The sequence below is a fragment of the Meriones unguiculatus genome, chromosome 3, assembly GCF_030254825.1.
Source record: "Meriones unguiculatus strain TT.TT164.6M chromosome 3, Bangor_MerUng_6.1, whole genome shotgun sequence".
NCBI lineage: Eukaryota > Metazoa > Chordata > Mammalia > Rodentia > Muridae > Meriones > Meriones unguiculatus.
The window spans coordinates 29343612-29365001 of NC_083351.1; the positions used below are offsets into that span (position 1 = coordinate 29343612).

The 21390-nt window shown below is 53.8% G+C and overlaps 1 protein-coding gene across 2 annotated transcripts in view; it reads right to left on the reverse strand.

The window, feature by feature from the left end:
- Positions 1–11519: 11519 nt before the first annotated feature.
- Hivep3 (HIVEP zinc finger 3) overlaps positions 11520–21390 on the reverse strand; it is a 38031-nt gene continuing 28160 nt past the window's right edge. Inside the window, exons 4-6 of one of the 2 annotated variants that reach the window (XM_021635032.2) lie at positions 21136–21222; positions 16759–17684; positions 11520–15850 (exon numbers count right to left, since the gene is read on the reverse strand). In XM_021635032.2, the coding sequence (XP_021490707.1) occupies positions 15080–15850; positions 16759–17684; positions 21136–21222 (1784 nt within the window). In that variant the 3' untranslated portion in view covers positions 11520–15079. Of the gene's footprint in view, positions 15854–16758; positions 17685–21135; positions 21223–21390 lie in introns of both variants that reach the window. The other variant, XM_021635031.2, reaches the window with a different exon arrangement.

Below are 21390 nucleotides of genomic sequence, written 5' to 3' on the forward strand. Positions count from 1 at the left end.
GTTAGCTATTTTACTTACAGAACCATATCCTTGGCACTCCCCTTTTGAAAGATAGCCTAGGCTGGCTCCAAAATCTAAAACCTATGGCCTCATTTTCTAACCATTACTGGGGCAGAACCCATGTCCTCTGACCACCCCCACGTCCCATCCTCCTGCCCCTTGCTTGGAAAGAGAAGCGAAGCTTAACTCAGTTCCTCTCTGTGGCTCAGAGTAGGACCATGTAGTTCAGGAGACCAAGGTTTATTGAACCAAGGTTTGTTCCTTGTGCTGTATTTTCGCTTGCAATTTCCCCAACAGCCTCTGGAGGGCGCCCTGCGCTGGCATCTATGAGCCGGGGAACAGAGGCTCAGGGATGCTAAGTGAGGAACAGGTGGAATATCCTTGGCTTCCTTCAGACTGTGACCGGGGAAAGGGAGCCTGCTTCATGCTCCAGGGGACATAAATTAAGCCTGAAACCTTACATCAGGTTCCAGTCCTGGCTCTGCTGCTTCGTGGCCTCAGTTTCCTCTGAGGATAGTATCTTAGGGAGAAAAACCACGTTCATGCAGCCTTGTCCGGGGCTTTCTCCACTGCTCACATGGAGAAGCCGAGGCTGCACGAGAAGCAGGGCTCTCCCGGAGAGGCTCACCGGCTGCCACCTTCTCATCCCGGGCCACAGGGCCCACGCTGTCTTTTTCCCTCCGATGTGCTTGTTGGGAAACCTCGCGCTGGGGGCGCGAAGCGGTCCCGTCCAGCGAGCATGGCTTTGCGAGTAGGTGGCGGCTGTGGCGCTCGGCCCGCCCTCGCTTTGCCACCAATTTTGGGCAAAGCCGCGCGGCGGCGCGCTACGTGACGGCTGTGAGTCAGCGCGCTGGAATGCGGAGGACGCTTTGTTCCCGGCTCGCCAGCGGACGAACGTGCAGAGACCCGGGCGCGGCGGGCCTGACATCACCGCGCGGCTCCACCGCAGCCACGTGCACCCGGATCAGGGCCGCTGCCGCTGGGGCCTCTGAGGGCCCCTCAGGCCCAGCCCCCGGGAGGCTTTGTGGTACCTAGTCCCTAAATGGTACAGACAACCCAAGTCTCTGTGTGAATCATCAGAAAGCTGCACCTCCATTGCCTCACGGGACAGTGAGATGGACAGGGACCCAGAGGAGGTGATTTGGGGCCTATGGGATATACTCACATGGAGGTTGGCGTGGGAGAAGGAAGCAGGGATGAGGCCTCCCTTAGCCCTGCCTGCAGCTTGGCTGGTGTTTTGCCTTCCCTGGGCCTGGACAAATGATGTGACCTGGCTATTTCGCCTTGCCCCAGAGTCTTGTACTAGGTAAGGGGTGCCGGGCCTTGATAAATCTTCGAACTACGGATGGCCACACGAAAGGTCTTTGGTGTCCTAGGTCATGTCTGGGTCTTTCTACATGCGATACCACTGATGACGGATCAACCCTGAGTGGTAGACATTGCTGTGGCCTGTGGATCTTGAGGCTCAGAGACAGGAAGCCTAGGCCATACTAATTCCCGTACAGCAATTAGCAACCCAGGGGCAATCTGGGCTCCTTCTCTCCATTGGATATGGACTCTTCTTTGGGCTTGAATGACCCTGGGGCTCCCCAAGCTGATGCGTATGGCCCACGTTTCACCCCTGGCAAATGGAGTGGGAATCCTGAGGCTCTCATGGCAGGTGGTGTGTGTGGGGGGAGGGGGTATTCTGATATGGAGCAATGGCACCTGAGTGAGAGTCCCTGCGGCCCTGAGTACATCATCTCTTGCCTCAGTTTATACATAGAGACTTTTTTGCCTTGAGGGCAGAAGCCGGATGGCCTAGTGTGGGGGTTACAGGAGTTGCAGGGGACGGGCAGGGTGGCCCTGGGCTGTAAGGAAAGCTTTCTGGATGGGATGTTTCTCCTATACACTCTGCCTTACTATCTTCTCGCATTCCCATGCTCCCTGACACCAGGACATACTGCCCTAAAGCTGGCTGGAGCCCTGGGGGCCTCAGTCAGCCTGAGGGCTTTTGCAGAAGGCTTTCTTTGTCAGTGCTGCATCAGGGGCTCTGTAGTTGAGCAGGCCTTCAGGGGGTCCTTACTAGCTGGGAACCCCGAAGCCCAGCTTGGGGCTGTTCAGCATCCTGGCACTGTATTCTGAAATTCTTTGGTTTCTGTTCCTCTCAGACTGTGTGTTCTGTATGGAGGAAACAAAGATGACCTGCTTTACCTTAGTGCCTAGCCTGTTGTGGTGTGTGTGTGTGTGTTCAGTTTTAGAGGAGGGCTCATTACCCCAGACTGGTTTCAGATTTACAGTCCTCCTGCTTCAGCCTCCTGAGTGATAGGATTAAAGGCCTGTGCCAGCATACTCAGTCTGTCTTGCTTTTTAATGCATTGAGTTCATTAATTGATTCATTAATTAATAGACAGAGTCGCATGTGCCTCATGCTGGTCTCAATCTTGCTGTATAGCCAAGGATGACCTTGAACTTCTGAGCCTCCTGCTTCTGCCTCCTGAGTACTGGCTGGGCCTATAGGCATGTGCCACCACTCCTGGTTACTGCAGTGGTAGGAACTGAACCCAGGGTTTTGTGCGTGGCAGGCAAGCACTCTATCAACTGAGCTCCATGCCCAACCTGTTCACCATTTCCTTCTCTCCTTCCTCATATCCTTCCTCCTATTTTGCTACTGCAGTGTGGCCCCGATCTATCCTCGGATGAATCCTCAGTACTGAGTACTAACCAAGGAAGCCAAAGCCCTGGTTGTCCGTCTGTCTGTCTCCTCATGTACAGTCTTAGACATGGGTATATCCTGGGAAGGCTGATGCCCTCGGAGGCAGAGGAAGCCCCTGTCCTCCTTGTAGCCTGAGGTCCCTGCCTTTAGGACAGTGTCTTCCTCCTGTCAATCACCTTTACTGACCCGTGCTTCTGAGCACCTCAAATCCTCTGTCCATTTGTGGGGACAGTCTTAGCGCCAGCTGCCCTCGCTTGCACCGGCAGAGCTCCAGTGACCTCCACACCACCGTCACCCTTGACAGGCAGTGTCGTGTTAATGGCAATCCTCCTGCAGGCCCTTGTGCTCACAGCTCATTCAGTTCCCTGGTGAGGAGATGGCATATCCTGCTCCCGCTCAGACCCTTTCACCCCAACCCAGAGACAGAGCCAGGGCCTCGCTGCACGATGGGGGCTGCAGGTGGGGGCTGATGGCCTCTGATCCCCTATGAACTCCAAGACCCAGAGGCTCTAAGGACATAGGGTGACAGGTGAGACCGGAGCAAGTGTCTGCACGTGCCCCACCCCCTGCACAGTTCCTAGCACTCGAGGGCCCCGCCTTGGCCTGGCACGCCTGCCTGGATTCCTGCCCATGTGGTTTCCCCTCGGCCTCTCCCTCACGTCCGCTGGCAGAGCATCCCCAGATGTCTGCATTCCTCTGTCATGAAGACGGCCACCTTGGGGCTGGGCCTGGCTAGGACATCCATGAGCGCTGGCTAAGATGAGTGGGGACACACCTGCAGGCACCTGTGCCTCTGTGCCCATGTATGGCTGTGCCCCTGTATGTCCATGTATGTGCACTGCTGGGGAAGCACACATGGGCATGATGTGGACAGGCACGGCTTCACTTTGCAGAGGTGGCAGGGACCGGAGTCTGCCATGTAGCATCCTATCGGCCTGTGGACAGGGATCCACGCTCGTGCACCAGGGTGCACGCACACCTCCTGCACCAAAGCGTCATTGCACGTGGAGGACTGTGTTCTGAGCAAAGGCCTCTCTGAGGCTCAGCACACAGCCACTGGAGGAAGCTAGAGGAATGAAGAGGAGCAGGTCAGGATGAGGTCAAATATGGAAAAATAATTTGCTTAGTTGGGCTGGACCCTGCCTACACGTCCTTCCCCTCTTTAGCCTCACACCAGTCCCAGAACACAGCAAGGGAGAGAAAGTACCTTCTATTGAAGGCTGAAAGGGCCACTTTCCTTGCCCACCGTCGCCTGGCCTGTAAGTGGCAGAGTTTGGGTTCAAATCTCTATCTGCCTGATTCTAGAGGCCGTCAGGAGGGAGAGGAGGGAATTGTAAGGTCCTAGATAGTATGTACTGTGAAGCCAGGCTTACACAGTGACCAGGCTGGGAAATAGATAAGCATGTAACAGTTTGCATGTAACAGTTTGCCTGTGCTGGGTCTTGCAGAAAGGTCATCTCTGCATGTACTAACTTATCTAACCTCTAATAGCTCAAGCGATTATTAAGCTACTATTATTCTACCATGTGCTATTTATTTTATTATGTAATACTATGTAATAATGATAATTATTATTAATAGCCTATTCTCATTTTAGATACGTGGAAACTGAGGCTGAGGTAGGTCAAAGAGGTTTCCCGAACTCTCACAGCTGAGAAGTGACACAGGTGGGGGCCTCACCCTCTGTGATTTGGCTCCAGGGTCCGAGGGCACAGCCCCCATGGACATTGCTGGGGCTGGCATCTTCTCATTCTGACTATCCCAGCCTCGTCCCTAATGGTTGAGTGGTCTCCTGTGCCATCCTGCACTTAGGCATTAAGAAAGCCGAGGGATGGTTGCCTTGGTCACCTACCTCACAGAAGGGGAAACCGAGTCTGTACTGGAATGGAGCCTGGGCCTGTGGCCTAACTCTGCATTGGTCTTGCCTAGCATGACCCAGTTCTCTCTAGGCTGTAATTTCTGCTCCATGTCCAGGGAGAGCAGATAGGAAGGGCTGTCCCCAAGTTGCCAGGTAGGGAGTCCTGGAAGGAGGTGGGGCAGGCCTGGCAGTTGGCACAGAGTAGGCAGGCAGCTGAGGGTGAGGCTGGGACAGGGCCGAAGCCGAGGCTCAGAAGCCGGTTTTCCCAGGCTATGTCTGAGTAATCCTGTGTCTATATTTATCTCCTCTTTTCTTGGGTGAGCAAACAGAGCTTGATGCCAGGCAGCCCTGCCACCCCACCCTGTGCCAGCACGTTTCTCTCACCTGTCAGTGGCCTTTCACGGTACCATAGTTTTGGCCCTGAGCGTAGCTCGGCCTGCTTAGGACTTATAAGGATACTTTAACCGATGGCTTCCATGATAAATCTCATTGTCTGTCATGGTCAGAGGTGTTCCAAACTGGATGGCCGTGGCCGCGGCAATGGCCTAGGCAATGTTGGTGCAGGGAACCTACCCCACTCAGGAACAAGGTGATCCTCCTCTGCAGTAGCTTCCAGTCTTACCTGTGCACGGGACCGGACTGCTCCCCTCTAGGACCTTTATTCAGAGAAGGCTTGAGGGTACAGAGGTCCAGGGCACATGCTCCGAGGTTAAATGCTATACTCTGGTCTTGGGTAAAGAGCTCCACTGTGATTCACCTTCCCTGATTGCCAATGCCTGCTTTCCAGCTTCCACAAATCTTGTGTGTGTGTGTGTGTGTGTGTGTGTGCTCATATGGGCATATATGCATGGTTTCTGTGTATATATATTTCTGTATGTCTGCACATATGTGTATGTGTGCACATATGTGTTTGTATGTGCACATGTGCACACAGGCATATGTAGGCCAGAGGCCAACTTAAGCTGTCTTCCTCAATCCCTGTTCACCTTAGAGTCTGCCATTTTAGCTAGAGAGCCCCAGGGATCCTTCTGTCTTCCCAGTGCTGGGACCAGACTATGGTGTGCCTGGCTTTTTCCACAGATGCCTGGGATCCAATCTCAGGTGCCCATGCTTATGTGGCAGGAACTTTATCAGCTGAGCCATCTCCTCAAGCCCTCTCCCCACAGATATTGTAAGCACCAAATTAGAGGCATTAGGAACTGGTTGGTGGGCGGGACCCGCTGAGAAGGGACTGTCAATCTTACCTGCTTCCTCCCTCCCCTCAGTTCCACAGGAGTGACAATGGATGCACACAGGTCCGCAAGGGAAGGGTATGTCTGACTCTCAGCATGGAGCCATTCATGGGCATCCCTGATTCTGAGAGGTACCTGTGGTCTTGGGATGAATGGCTGCAAACGCACTGCAAGGTATGAAGGCCACAGGCTTTGCTAAGGCCCAGTCCGGAAGGGACTGAGGGGAAGAGACAGCAGCGAGGTCAAAGGGATGGTAGCAGACACCCTTGTTAGAGATGGTGCAGCCTGAGCCAGGTCCTGTCCCCAATATCACCCTGACCTCATCCAGGGTTGAGGGGTGTCCCCATGGCCAGTTAAGCGCCTTGCCTGACTTTGGCCTCTGCCCTGATAGTGCCTTACCCCTGACCTTGGAGAGCCCTAGGCCTGCTGCACGTGCACTGTGGCCCTGCTGCTCCCAGCCTGGATTAGGTAGAATTGGAGGACGTGCCGGGCTGGCAGACTCAGGGGTGGGGTGGGTGCGGGCACACCGGAGCTGCCCTGTGCCTGCTCGGGACTGGGCTGCAACCAGGCCTTGTATGGCTCTGCCAGAGTAGTTCGGCGGCGGCACCCATTGGCTGAGCGGGCACTCCCAGCCAGGGCCGCCCGGGCCCCAAACCACGGGTAACCAGAGCTGCCAGGAGCTGGTGGATTAGCGTGCCCGCCTGCCCGCCTGCCTGCCACCAGGGCTGCTCTTTTCCTTTCCTAAAAAGGCAGAGCTGGGCAGAAGAGCTGGGTAGCAGCGCTTGGGTCTGGGGTAGCGTGGGGTGGTACAAGTGGCTCCGTGCAGAGTATACGAATCGTAGCCCTGGCCTCGGGCCAAGCTCTTCCCGGCTCTGGACATCCATTTTGCCATCAGGAAGAGGGCAATTGGCATTCTTATCTTCCTAAAGTGGATGAGGTCATGATAAGAGTATGGGGTATGTGAGCTGGGATCCCCCAGCCCTAGCAAAGGCCCCAGAGCTACAGAGGCCCAGACTCCCCATGGGTAGCTAATCAAATATGGAGATCATGTATCAGAGCCCAGGCTTCCTTCCCTGTAAAAGGTAACAGTGTGACGGAATCTTTCCCCAGGACTCAGAACAGCACCCATGCTGAGCTCTGCACAATGAAGCCCCTAGGCTGCAGCGTCTTCAGGCTCTTTCCTCTGCGCCTTCCATCCTCCCAAGGCTATCCCGCCTGAAGAGGCCTGCCCCCAAAGATGTTAGGACAGACTATGGTCCCCATGGCCTGAGCCCAGAATGAGTATAGCCTTAGGAATGAAGTCAAGATCTCCCAGTCCTATGGACTTTGCTCAGCTCTGGATGGAGACTCAGCAGACCTTAGCTAAGATGTCTGTGGTACTCAGCCATTGCTCTCCAGGGATATGGGAACTGATGTGACGGGATTGTCCCACTCGTGAGAGTGTGGTCTTCGGCATTACCTTCGCTTGTAATAAACATGCGTTCTGCCCCATTCACTTCTTGAAGGGGAAATGCCCTTGACCTTGCAAAGACCTGGGAGCCAGCAGCATGCCAGTGCCTGTCTGCTTCGGCATTGAGGCAATGGCAGGCGGGAGATGACAGCAACTGCAGCGGAATTCACAGAGCCTGATGCCAAGTGCTGCAACTGGACTCCAAGCAATGGCAGCTGTGCAGCCTGACTCCCAGCATTAAGCTAGAGCCAGGCAGGGGCTGGAGGATAAAGGAGGAACTTGGATTCCCTGAAAGGCTTCCCCAGACCCAGCAAGAGGCTCTGACTATCTAGCCCAGGCTGGCTTCTAACTTGAGATCTTCCTGCCTAGGCCTCATGAGGGTTTGGGATTGCAGGCACATGTCACTACACTTGGGTGAGCTTTCTTATTGTCACCGTTTCCTTCTCTAGGAACAGCAGCTGAACATACCAGGTCCAGTAGTTGTCATGGCTACAGACTGAGTTTGTCAAACTCTGGACACGGAGCCCCGTGCATCTTCTTTTGGAGCTGGGCAGGGCTTGTCTTCCCTGCCGCCTTGGATGAGTGTCCCTGACTCTATTTGTGTGCCCATTTTTTATCCTCCCCTTAGGCTACCCTTCCCCGGGCTCTGTTAGTTATTCCTTATCCTCCCACACTCTTACTTCAGCATGGGGTACCTTCTTTGCTTCCCATGCTCTCCTGCCCTTCCCCCCACTCTTTCTGTAAAAGCTCATTCCCTCGGAGGGTGATACCACTGTCCCCGTTCTCTCCCCATCTCGTCATAGACCTCTGCTCACCTGGCTCAATTCTGAGAGGTCCTAACCTTAGCAAGCTGCCCCCCCGCCCCCGTTCTTCTCCTTAAGAGCTGGCCGTGTGGCTGGCTCTGACCAGTGGTGGGAATAGAAGGGATATGCCTGAGTTACTTCTGTGTCCATGTGCTGGAACTCCTGACATCGGTCAAGGGAGGAAAGGTTTACTGTGGCTCGCAGTGTTGGTGGGCTCCGTCCACTGGGGCGGGGACGGCATGGTTGAACAGAGCACTTTACATCACGGACCAGAAGGCGGTGTAAAGGGGAATGTCAGTCCTCACCCAGCTACATCCCCCCCCTTATTCTGTCTGAGCCGTGGGATGGTGCTTGTATTTAAGGTGGGTTTTCCCCCTCTCAGTGACTCTTCTCTGGAAACACCTCAGACACACACCCAGGGTGCACCACACCAATCTCTCGGGTGATTCCAAATTCAGGCAAGTCGATAATGAAGACTGGCTACGACGTGATATTTGTTGCCAACGCCAGCACTCTGTTTTTCTCTGTTTCTGAGGATCATGGGAACGCAGGGATGGAGCTGCCCTCAGTCTTGGTCTCCCAAGTTGCTGAGGTGAGCAGAATTTCTCTGCGGATGTCCATGGAATGTCAGTGAGGGAAAGAAGAGGCTCTAGCTGCCTTCAGCCACAGGGTGGCAGGCACACATGTTTCAGCAGCACTGCAGAGCCCCTCTGGACTGGTGTACCCGGGCTCCCAGAACCGATTGCCACCTCAGCTCTGCCAGCATTAGATATGACCCTCGCTTGCTGCCTGTACCTCCTGCCCAGGGTGCTCACATCCTGGCCTCTGCTTCTTCAGCAGCCGTGGTCCATAGGTCTCATTCACTGTGGGCTCACTCTGAAATAGCAGCTAAAGGCAGATCCTAGCCCATCTTTTCTGTATTCATATAACTATTATGTGACCATGGCTTTTGTCCTATTATTTATTTATTTTTTCAACTCGACACAAACTAGAGTCATGTGGGAAGAGGGACTCTCGGTTAAGGAAATGTCTACATTAGATTGCCCTGTAGGCAAGGGCATGAGGCATTGCTGAGGGAGGGTCTGGCCTGCTATGGGCAGCGTAGCCCTTGGGCAGGTGGTATGAGGAAGCAGGCTGAGCAAGCTGTGGAGAAATAAAGCAATTAGCAGCATTCTCCCATGGCCTCTGCTTCAGTTCTTGCCTCAGGTTTCCTGCCATGACATCCCTTCCTGGTGGACTGTGAGCTATAAAATGAAATAAACCCTTTCCTCTTCAAGTTGCCTTCCATCACTGCGGTGGTCAGCACAGCAGCAGAAAGCGAACGAATACAGCCCTCCCTCCCCCCTCCACGCCCACTAGTCTGACTCTTCCCACACCTCACCTCACCCCTACAGCCCATGTGCTGGCTTCTCCACTCACTGTCATTCTCTGCTGTGGGCTGGCAGAAGCCATTCTCGGGAGAATCCTGGTACCCATGGTCGGACTGCCATTAGAGAAGCCACCAGCGGGGCAGACAGTGGTGACAGTCCTCTGGTCTTTCAAGACACCTTCCTTCTCTCCTGGGGACTTTCTCTCCATGCCCTTAAGGCTCACTCACATCGTCTCAGGTCTCTTTGGCTTTGTCTGCAGCTTCCTCGAGTGAGTCTACTCGGCTGACGGAGAAAATCCCTTACAGAATACTCTATGTGTCCTGTCACTAAGACATGCTGACTTCTAGCACTTTTTTTTTTTACTTCCAAATCCACCCCTGCTTCTCTTCTTCCACCAGACACAATGTTTAACATTTGCTCTCCACAGCGCTCCTGCTAGTGCCTAGCCGCCTGGCTATGACAAAGTATCCTTTTCCCTCTTCACCTCCAAGGTTCTTCTGCATCCCTGACCCTCTGCCATCCAGCTCTCAGTGTGTCTGCAAAGGGCCTGCCGCACAGTCAGGAACAGTGCTGGGCCCTCTTTTCTGTGAGTTGGTGTTGGTCCTCTGTCCAAACAGACCCATCCTTTCAGACCCTTAGCGCTGACCTTCCAGTCAGCACCTTGTGTCAAGGGCCCTTTGCTTGGCTCACTGGCCTTTTCCTTTATTTGCTGTCATTGGGTCTTTCCTAGGAGAGCTTTCACGACACTCTGACGGCCTGTGGACTAGAGCCTTTGCTCTCTGCCACTGCTGAAGGTGAGCCTGTGACAAAGCGACTACCCACAGCCAGCACAGACAGAAGCTCTCTGAAGGTGGGCCCTGGTTCCTGCCCATCACTGCACCCAATGGTAGCCTTCAGTGACACTCAGTGTTGAAATCAGAAGATGGAAAACCACATTTTTTTGCCACCGTAGCTATCCCAGTATCGTTTTTTTGAGGCTGTGAATAAACTGTCAAGGACCTGCCGTGTTGACAGTGGCCTTGGCCTCCCTGCATGCAGCATCTTATTTAATCTTCACCATGACCTTTCCTTCAGACTTGGAGCACTGCCTCTCGCTTTACAATGTGCACACAGGCACAGAGAGGTTGGATGACCTTCCCCAGCTCACGCACCCTGTCAGTGGCTGTGTCAGGATCTGGATTCAGGTTCCATCCTAAAGTTGGTTCAACAGTGGCTCTCAAATATGGTCATCGTTCCTGAATTTCCGAGAGTTCCTTTGTTTGGAACAAGGGTCTTAGCCGCTGTACTGAAGGGTCTTGAGATGAGGGCATCCTAGATTAAGGTGGGGCCCTAACTCCACTGAGGAGTATGTTGAGGAGTAGGGGGCCATAGAATTGTGGAGAAGTCAGGAGATTGGATGTGTCTAAAAGCCAGGGACACCATGACTTACCGGCAGCCAGCAGAACCTGAGGAGGCCTCTTCTGAGCAGAAAGACCAACTCAGCAACACCCAGCACTCAGACATCTCCCAAGTACTAGCTAGCCCCATTCTACTTTGCTTCAAAGACCAATGAGAATGGGCATGCTAAAGGCTATATAGCCATAGATGAAGATTTCATGTTCCCACATTCTAGAACTGTTGGGGAGGATCCAACCTGTTGTCTTAAGCCGCGTAAAAATTTGCTAAGGTAACCCTAGGGATGAATTCAGGCTTCTTCCCCTTGGTGATGTACTGAGGCTTTGATCGACAGGCCTGGAAGTGAGGGGAATCAAGTCCTAGGTTCTGTGACTATAACCTTAGTCATTCCGCTTCTACGGGCTGATTGCTGTGTAATAAAAATGAATGCTCGGGACAGCCAGGATTCTCCTAACCCTGATATTCTGTAGTCCTCAAGAAAAGATACGACGAGGCCGCAAAGATGGCTCAGTTGCTGCTCTTCCAGAGGACCAGGGTTCAATTCCCAGCACTCACAATGGGCAGCTCAAAAGAAACTCCAGCTTCAGGGGATCCGATACCCTGTTCAGAGTTCTGTGGGCGCCTCCTACAGGTGACACACACTCACACAGACAAATAAATAAAAATAAATTGGTGGGGGGGGGAGGAAGAAAAGCCATGAGCCAGGCCAACAGGGCTCTGTTGGGAATTTTCAAATTTATTCCAACGTGCTATTTTTTTAAAAAATATCTTCAGGCTGAACACTCAGCCCAAGCTGTAATAAAGGCAATTATTATACTTGTAAAAACGTCTCATTCACAGTACAGATGGGGTTTACAACAAGGGTCACACACACCAATACTGAGCGATTCTTTCCTTTGTACAACAGACTCTGTGCTTTAGACCTGTGTAGATATTTTTTCTTTTTTTTTTTCTTTTGGTTTGAGTTTTTTTTTTTTGTTTGTTTTGTTTTGTTTCATTTTTCTTTTGCACTGATGAATACCATACCGACAACTGCAAGATACAAGTGTAGAAACTGGAGTTTAAGTAAAACCACAGGCAAAACTACCCCTTTCCAGTGCGGTTGCTGTACATATCTACAGTACGAGGGCTGGAATGTATTGCCATTTAAGAACGTGGACACTCCCTACAGGCGATTTCACGTACAGAAAGCGTACACCCTTTCGGAAAAACAAAGGCAGATATTTATCTTACAGAGAGCGAGTATCTTACAATTGCCTACGAGGTTCCCTTTTTTTCCTGACCACCACACTCAGTAAAAGCGGTCAGTAGTGCCCAAGTGGTTTTCAAATGCCAAGCAGACAGGAACCACAACACGGAAGCAGAGTTAGCGGCACTGACGTCGGGAACGTTCTCAGGTGACCGGGCAGAGCCGATCGGCCTCCCGGGACTGGCCCCGCCGGGAGTCAGCAGGAGCACGGACTAGGAGGAGATTTCAGCTCAGACATATTCCTTCTTCCTGGGCCAGGTGGGAGCTATCAACACCTAGAGGAAGCTGGGAGCTCATTCTCTTATGAGGTCTCCCTGCCGGGGCAGGCCGAGACTTTGTGTCTGGAAAAACAGGTAGTTACCCATGTCGGGACCCATGAGGGTCTTGGTGGCTGGGACCAGAGTGTCGACTGTGACGGGGGTGTGTGTGAAGAGGCAGGCCTACCCTTGGTGTGAAAGGGGTCAGTACTCCGAATGATGTGAGGCTGCCCAGTGAAGGGCATCTAGGGTCAGGCCTCAGGGACGAATGGCTCGGAACCACCACCCACAGAGGACAGGATTTGACTTGAGACCTCCCCAACTGTCACAGGTAAGGAGGGCCAGAGACGGTCTGTGACAGGGCCATCTTGTTCTCATGTGTCGGCAGACCCCACGCAGATGTCTGGACTGGGCTGTCGTCACTGACGGTAGTGTCACAAGATTGCAAAGTCAGAAGTGGCTAGTTGTGGGCGAGAAGCCCAGGTCGCATTCCTGGAGTGAGAATTTTTTTTTTTTTTTCCAGGCAGAGAAGGTGTGTGGAGACTGTCACCATGTGCTTTGGGGGCAGGTGGGGAGCATTCCGGAGAGGAGCTTAGAATTGGGCCTGGTAGCGGCACCAGCCCAGGCTACACTCTGTATTCTATCCCTGTCACCTAGAGGCAAGTCTCCAACTCCTAGCCTTCGTGACACCCCATTTCCCTGAGTCAGCTGTGCCAGTAATTGTAGGGACTCTCCATTCTGTGGCCACATGGTCTGTCATTAGGCTGCTGAGAAAGGGGGGGAGAGGGGGAGAGTAATTTCCAGGAGTTGTTTTGGGTGTAGAGTGGAGAGGTGTGGGTGTCTCAAGGTCAGGAGCCAGGCTGCAGTTCTCACCTAGAAAGCCCTCAAACCCAGACTGAGGCCATGTTCTTTGTCCAGCTCAGCCCTTAGCATCTCCAGTCTGTGGGGACTGTGGGTTAGGGCTGAGAGGTGGAAGGGAGGAAAGCTGTGGTCTCCAGCTTGGGCTGACCGGCGCCCAGGCTTCTACCCTCTCCCTCCCTGTGTCCCAATGGCCTTGACAGCTTCTTCCAGGTGGGCGGGAGGCTCCCAGCCTGATACCCATGACACCCTGCAGCACAGCACACAGCAGAGGAGGCCCTGCCCTATCCGACTCGGACTTTTTAAGCATGGAGTCAGGCAAAGAGGACAAACCAGGTGATTGGCTTGGGCATTGGCCCTGTGGCTGATTTGCCCACCCAGCAAGGACCACGCATGGGCATGAGCTAGAAGGAGGGAGAGGGGTGGCCCAACACAGGAAGCTCACAGCCTTGCAGCTCAGCCCTCCCATGAGCCTTCAGCCACACACCCTGTCTGATGTCTAGGGATAAGTTCCTGCTTTGTATAGGGTAACAGCAGTATACAGCATGGCTGGAACATGCTTTGTGATTTGGGGACAAGAGGAGGACCGTCCTCACAATGGTCCCTTTTATTTCTCTCTCTTCCTTGGAGAAGGTAAAGAAAATTATTTCTGGACCGTCTTAGAAATGGTAACCACAGAACCTGTGTTACAGAAGACTTGCTTTACCTGGTTTGTTTGCTTGCTTGTTTTTTAAATCATGCAACCGGTCCAAGTTCCATATTTCAACTTGGGTTTAAATTTTTTGGCCATATTACTTTTTTTTTTCCTTGAAGCAGGTTTTTTTTGCTGTGGGAACTGGAGAAAAATTCAAACGACTTGGGATAGTTCACAAATCCTCTAAGTCAAGAGAAGAGAATCTGAGGAGGCTGGAGAAAGTAGCAAACACCATCTTTGGTTTCTATGTGCGTGTATACATTACACATACGTGACCCAGCCATGAAGGAAGTATAACATTTAGTTCCTTTGGGAATGAGGGGCCAGGGGGGACAGAATCCAAACCCTAGTCTCAAAACATGCCCAGACTAGGAACATCCCTAGTCTCGCATTGGCCTCTTCGTTGTGCAAGTATTTCTAGACAAAGGAGCCAGTGCATGGCCGGGCCCAGGAGGCAGAGACCTCCAGTGTGGAGGAGAAAGCAGACAGGCAACCCGGGCTCCTTTATTAGCCCTGGGGGAAGGTCGGGCATGGAAGGGAGAAGGGGAGGCCTACAGTTCACGCTACAATATTCTTCTCCTCCTTGCTATTCTTCAGTACTGAGATGCTAGCAAGAGCAGATTTTTGTTCCTATTCTTGTGGGAAAAAAAAAAAAAGTTCTGGTCCAGCTGGGGTGGGAGGGGTGGGTCGGTTCCTGCCTCTATTTGTGTCCTTCTGCTTCCGGGTTACTAGCTGGGTGTATAGGTGGGGTTCTTAGGCGTCTGTCTGTAGGAGTGCTTGCCTCTGAACTTAATTATACCCCTCTCCCTTTTCTTCTTCTCCCTTAATGCAACAGACCCTCTCATGGACTTGGAGGTGGGGACTTCTGCCAATGCGGAATGTGGTGGAGGAGGTGAAGGGGCCCCTCCTACAGCCTTGTCCCCAGAGCACAAACTAGTCACAGCCTCAAGCTCCTTATGGGTTTTGTTTGTTTGTTTGTTTGTTTATGGACGTGTGTGATTTGTGTTGTTTCTTTTCTTTTCAAGCAACCAAAGGTCTAGAAAAAGGCACAGGTAACTGCATATGTGGAACAATGTAACAGATGGGGCTGAGCAGAAGCTGCGAGGACAGATGGACAGATGGGAGAGGGTGCCCGGGGGAGCAAGACGACTCCAGGAAGCTGGCTGGAAAAGTCTGTTGCCGAACACTGGAAGCCAGGTGCTGAAGTGGCTGGCGAGGCTAAGTGCTTGGGGGGCCACTGTCCTTGGGCCGGAATAGAGGTGTCCGGAGCTCCTTACTACCTAAGAGCTCAGGGGAGCCTTGATGGGTCCTGGGTTCCCCAGAGAGGTTCCTGCTCCGGGCTGAAAAGCGAGTGGAGGCCTCTGCCAGGCAGTCCATGGAGCTGCTGCGGTCCAGTGGTGGGAAGCTTGAGGCTTTTAGGTTAGCCAGTGTGTGTGGTGACTCCAAGAGGGTGGCGCTCCAGGATGGTGTCACCTGGCGGCCCCGGGGCGGCTGTGGGGAGTAAGGTCTGTGTATGCCCATGGGTTCTGCAGGGCCTTCGGCCCTCTGAGTTTCCCAGTCGGGGGGTCTTCCTGGGCCTCTGCCGGTCCTTTCCTCCTCCAGCTCTGAAGAGAGTGTAAACTTGGAGACCTTGGCCACAGGGGACACTGATGCCGAAGGGCTCCCCGTGGGACTCCAGCGGCTGCGCTCCTGGGCCTCTCGGGCCCCAGTTAGGTCACTGCCGCCCCCCGAGAAGCCGCTGACCCAGGCTGCACAGGGCCCTGGCAACAGGGTAGAGTGGGCTCCTGGCCGGGCCTGTACCATCTGGATCCCACCGATGGGAATGAGGGGGCAGGGGGCGCGGCTCAGGTGCTGGGAATGCAGAGGCAGGTGGCTGAGGAGGTTTTCCTCACTTCGGCTGGGGAGGTGGCCGTGGAAGTCATGAGGGGTAGAGAGTGGTCGGGAGAAGAGAGGAGCAGGGCCAGCTGATGGACTTCGGGACTCAGTCTTCTGCTGGGGTCAGAAAACAAAACAGGGGAAAGGGTTACATGCTGGACATGCGCAGAACCGAGGTCTACACAGGGCAGGCAGGCCTGAGCTACAGAGGAATTCTGACTCAGACTGGCGAGGCGGGCTTGAATCAGGATTTACCACTGAGCCCATGGAGCTCCCTTCGGGGCAGCTTAGCAGTACATGCTGGCCCCACATTTGTAGGAGGTGGCTCCTGGGTTTGGGGGTTCTGTCTTCACCCTGGTCTACCACAGCTCTTTTGCCTTTTCCCTTCTTAAAATGGTCTTGACCTAACCTTACCCTTGTGATCCCCAAATTATCAAGAAAGATGCTTTGGTCAGCGTCCCATCCCCCCACCCCCCAAGGAGAAATGCTGTGAGGTCATGACAACACAGTGCCAGAAATGTTGAAATGTCAACAGGGCTAGTGGCAGGTGGCAGACACTGCAAGGCAACAGGGCAGGGATAGGGTAGATGACGGAATGACACCAGTGAGAGGGTGATGGGTCGTAGCAGTGTGTGGCAGGGCACAGTGCTGACAGAGGCAATTCTGCTCTTAGCCACTGTGCTCATGGCTTAGGGATGGTGTGGACTTAGATGTCCTTGAAAGAGATGGGGACAAAGCTCTGTCATCTGCTTCAAGGACCCAAGTGGACGGGGAAGGGATGGATGAAGGATTACACAAGTGTTTACGCTCACATTCAAGGCTACACTGCTCACTAGGACTGGAACCCAGAGCCCACGAGCTCCAGAGCCACGTTTGGGGTTTCTACGAAGTAGCTTGCACAATGGGGACCTCAGAAGTATTTGCTACATGACCAGAAATACCCAGTTGGGCTCCGGACACAAATGGCAGAGGGCGTGAATGGGCATCTCCTGACCCCCAGGAAGGCCACGACAGGGACTCACCCATGCAGAGGTGCACAGTTCAGGGCTTCTGCTGAGAAGTGTGTGAGGTAGAGGCACGGGCTGGAGGAGAGCCCGTGGAACCGGCCCCAAGCCCAGGCCACACTTGCTCACCGAGGGGCTGCAGGGCCCAGCCAGGGCCCACTTCCCTGGCAGCACTGACTGTGCTGGTGACTCAGCCTGACCCAGAGACCATCTCCTGGTGGGTGAACATCTGGGGGCGCCTGTGTCTGTGGCACTCTTGAGTCCAGGGGTCAGAGGTGCTCCGGGGGGCACTTCTCTTCCTATGGGGTGGGGAGTGAGAGGAGACAGCTCCAGTCTGGGAGACCCACAGAGATGAGGACCCATGTCCCTTCCTGGGCCCATATGGGGGCCAGATGTGCTCGTGTCCGAGGCCTGAGCCTCTCGGGCCGGTGAACATCGCTGGGGAGACGAGTCATTTTTGGTGAGTGAATGTTTGCGAGTGAGTGAGGGACGGCTGCCTGCTTCTTTGCTTGGGGACCATGGTCTCCGAGGGGACGTGGCCTTGGGGCTCAGGACTGAGCTCATGCCCTTCTCTAGCGGGGCCAGTCCCAGCCAGGGAAGGCCTGGGGTACCCCGGCTAGGTGTGGAACAACTGCTGGCTGTCAAACGCGTGGCTTCTGAGGTGGAGCTGCCTTGTGGGACCTCGTCAGAAGTGGAATCTGGAGGCTGAGGGCCCGGAATGGGTGAGGAGTCCTCCTGTGGTGTGGTCGGCAGGCAGAGTGGAGCTGCTTCTGAAGATGGCCTGGATAGCTCATCCTGGCTCTCCTCCTCCTCCTCTTCCTCCTCGTCATCTTCATCCGGGTCTGAGTCTGAGTCAGAATCCTCCAAGTCTGAAAACTGGTGCTCCTCCACAGCCTCGGAGCCTTCTCGCCCCTCTGAGTCCGGGAACAGGTCATCACTGGTTCCTGAGGGGAGAACACAGGGCACCTGAGATCACAGCAGCTGCTTCGGGCTAAGCCCTGTTTTGCCAAGCCTGCCAATGAGGCGTAATGCCACATGGCAGACGACCAAGTGGCATAGCAGATAGAGGAACACTCTGTAAATAATAGTGCATAATGACCTCACGCCTCAGTGTGCAAGTTCAGCTCTAAGGGCTTTAGGTATGTGGATTCGTGTAGTCCTCAAAGAATCCTGGGATCACCAGGAAGGTGGTTCTATTCTTGCCTTCATGTGGTGGATAAGGAAAGTGAGGTATGGGGGCGGATTAAGTAACCTGCCCAAGTAGGGCAGAATCAACGCCAGGGACTTCGCTGGAGCAACTGAGACTATGTGCTTTCTGGTTTCTCAGTGTGGGTTCCACTGTGAGCCAGTCATAATGTTATACCTCAGTCTCCTTTTGTCAAATGTCTCACTGCATGGGCTTTTCTAAGAGGAAAAAAACCTATAGGCCTGGTGCATAGCAGGGGTCCACTATGACCTCGTTAATGATGGCATCTATCGTTCTGGGATAGGGCATGCTGGCTGGCCCAGCAGACACTCACAGTTAGTTAAAATGCAAACCAGATGCCAACATGACCAGGCTAGCCTACACAGCGGCTTTGGCCAGATGGCATAGCTCGACCTCTGTGGGTAGCTGGGCTAGGCTGGCCTCCGTCTAAAGGGCGGGTCTCACCCTGCCACTCTTGCCCTTGGAGCACTCTGAATGCCAGCTTCGGAGGCTGTCTCCTTATGGGGTTGAGGCTTCCGTCAGCCAGGTTGAGCCTGTGCTGTCACTAACAGTCTAGACTCAGGCATCTCTGAGATGGAAGGCCTGCATTCTGGGGAATTACTCAGAAAGTTTGGGTTCTGTTGGCCCAGCACTAGCCTGCTGTGACGTGGTCAACATGGGCCAGCGACAGCTGAACTACTGTGTCTAGCAGCGCTATCACTCACATACACGCCAATACCATATTTTCCCCTGGTCAGGAAAGGTAGGCCCAGAACCCTTGGGTACTGGCTCTGGCTCTCCCCCATGCCCGGGAAGGGCAGAAACAATGATGACAATACCTCAGCTGTCAGGTACCAAAGCAGATGATGTAAATATTCATTAGGACAGAGACAGAAAACTGTGGGTAGAGCAGGAGCTTTCAGGCAAAGGGAGGGTCATGGGGCCAAGGGCAGGGTTTCAGGCAGCCAGAAGCAGAAAAATAAGGCCTTGAAGGGACTGGGAGAAGACAAGGAGATGGTGGCAAAGCCTTGCATTGGTTCCAGGAGCTCATTTCCTGATCCTGGACTTTGGCAGCCCCAGGTTTTCCTCAGCCCAGCCCCTCACTTGTACACAGTGAAACCTAAGCACAGAGAAGGCACACCATGCCCCCAACCATCCAATTATCTCCTGGCTGAGTCAGAGCTAAAGTTCACAGTCCTTGTGTCATTACACTATAGTTTAAAATGACTTTATGCCTTAAAAGCAGATGTGAATGAGAAGCAGATGTGGCCCCACCATCTTCTTGCTGGGAGATGGTGGCCAGTTTATGGCCCTTGGTGTTCAGCTTCTCCACTGGTACAGTGAAGGGGATGGGAGACTCGGACACCACCCTCTCTAGCTGCTTCTCCCACAGGTGACCCTGTCAGTGACTACAGGTGAAGCAGGGTCCTGCTGGGGAAGGAGTCAGGGCCGGCCTCTCCTGATATCCATCAGGACTGCCCCCAAAGCCCTTCCTTCCTAAGAGAAAGTGGAGGCCTAGAGGTATGGTGCTTTCCTGGGTTCCCAGTGCACGAATGATGGAAGCCCTCGCCAGGACACACTTAGGAACTCCAGAGCTGGCTCCTGCAGGTATCTAAAAGACTCCCCTGAGGCGCTCAGCACCTCCTCTTCCTGATGTTCCACTTGGGGCCTTTCTACCAGTGGAAGGCCCTGCACAGAGCCTCTGGCTGGGGGGGGGAGCAGTGTCTAACTTTGGCCACATGGTGGCGGTGGCCGACAACCTTCTCCCCACCAGTGTGCTGCCACTGCTGGCAGCCTGATTTTCAAAGCACCAGTTCCCAGTGCCCGTCCCTGGGTCTGCCATGGCCCAGGAAGTGAACAACTGCATCCTTTCAGGCTCTTAGGTTACAGAGCTTGGCATCATCCCCAGCCCGTTTCCCCCTCACCTCCTCTTCTCTCTAGGATGTAGCAGGAAGATGGATGGGCTCAGCCTCTGAATGCATCTGCAGTCAGACCACTGCTCAGCTGTTCTGGGCTCACTCAGCCTGTGCTCACCTGACTGGCCTGGATCACATCCCTACACCCCCGTAGGAGTTCCCTGCACACAGCCAGAATCCTGGTGTTTAAAGGGCATCGGCGCTGCCCCCATCACACTCAAGGACAGAGGACAGATGACAGGCAAGTTGGTCCCCTGCCTTTCATGGCACCTTCTCTGGGCTTTGCTTTTCCGTGACTTGAAATGGGACAATACCAGCATCTATTGTGTGGTACAGAGACTTGAACAAGACACTATCTATAATGGCCTGATGTGCATTTTGATAGCACGGGGACCATAGTCTTTGAAGATGGTGCTTTGAGTTCTCTGTTCGAAACACTGATTTAGTCAATGTCAAAGGAAATCCGATTTAACTCTCACTAGACTGTTCTTCACAAACAGAAAATATCCCCCCCCCAGCTTTCTCCTTTCTTTTCTTCCCCTCCCCTCCTCTATTTTTCTCTCTCCTCTCCTCTCCTCCTCTTGTCACACTAAGTCCTGATCCTGATTTCAGAGACTCTGCAGTTAAGGTTTGTCACTTCTGGAATACCTACCCATCCATCTGCCCAAGTCCCTCTGGCTTCCTGCACGGCCTCCCTCCTTACCCCGCCCCCTGCCCCATCTGCTTATCAGTATGCCTCTAGTTTGCCTTTGATACTGGAGGACTATAGCCAGGCTGTAGTGACCGCACAGGGATGGGAAAGGGACGAGCCTATGGGATCTACCTTTGCCTTTCCCAGTGACACTCCCAGCTCATGTGTTAGGCTCATGGCAGAGCAGCCATGAGGAGGGGTATGTAGCTTCCAGCTAAGTGCCCGAAGATCCGTCCGGGTTCTACTAAGACAACTCAGGGCACGTGTCTAGAATGTGCTCGGTGTTGCTTGTAGTTACTCATGAGCTCGCATTCAGCAAGCCTGAGCTCCCACCGCTGCTGGCATTCTACCGGAACGCCGCATTATACTGCACAGTAGCTGGCTGTGAGGCACTGGGGAGCATTTTATGAATTTAACATTTGCTTCCCAGCTGTTCAGCAAACCAGAGGGGAGGGTCTGGAAAGGAGGGAGGGAGGGAGGGAGAAGAAGGGGAACAGTAGTAGAAATGAGGGTGCTGGAAAGGGGGAGGGGCAGGGGAGACAGAGTGGGGTGGAGTTGGGAAGTGGAGAGGGAGTTAGGGGGAGAGGAGGCTGGCACAGTACCTTCTTCGGCTTCCAGCTCCTCCAGCACCCCCGTCTCTTGGCACTTTTTGCTGTGGGCTTTCGACTTCATGTGCTTAGTCAGATTCCCTGGAACGAGAGGATCACAGACTCAGGCCTGGTGGCGGGGAGAGGGAGAGAGGGCCAGGATGAATGGAGGGAACATAGAGCTGCCAGGCCATGGCTTCTTAGACACCCCCCCCCGTAGTGTCCAGCCAGACTATGCAGCCATAACTGCTGCTGAAAGTAAAACGCAGG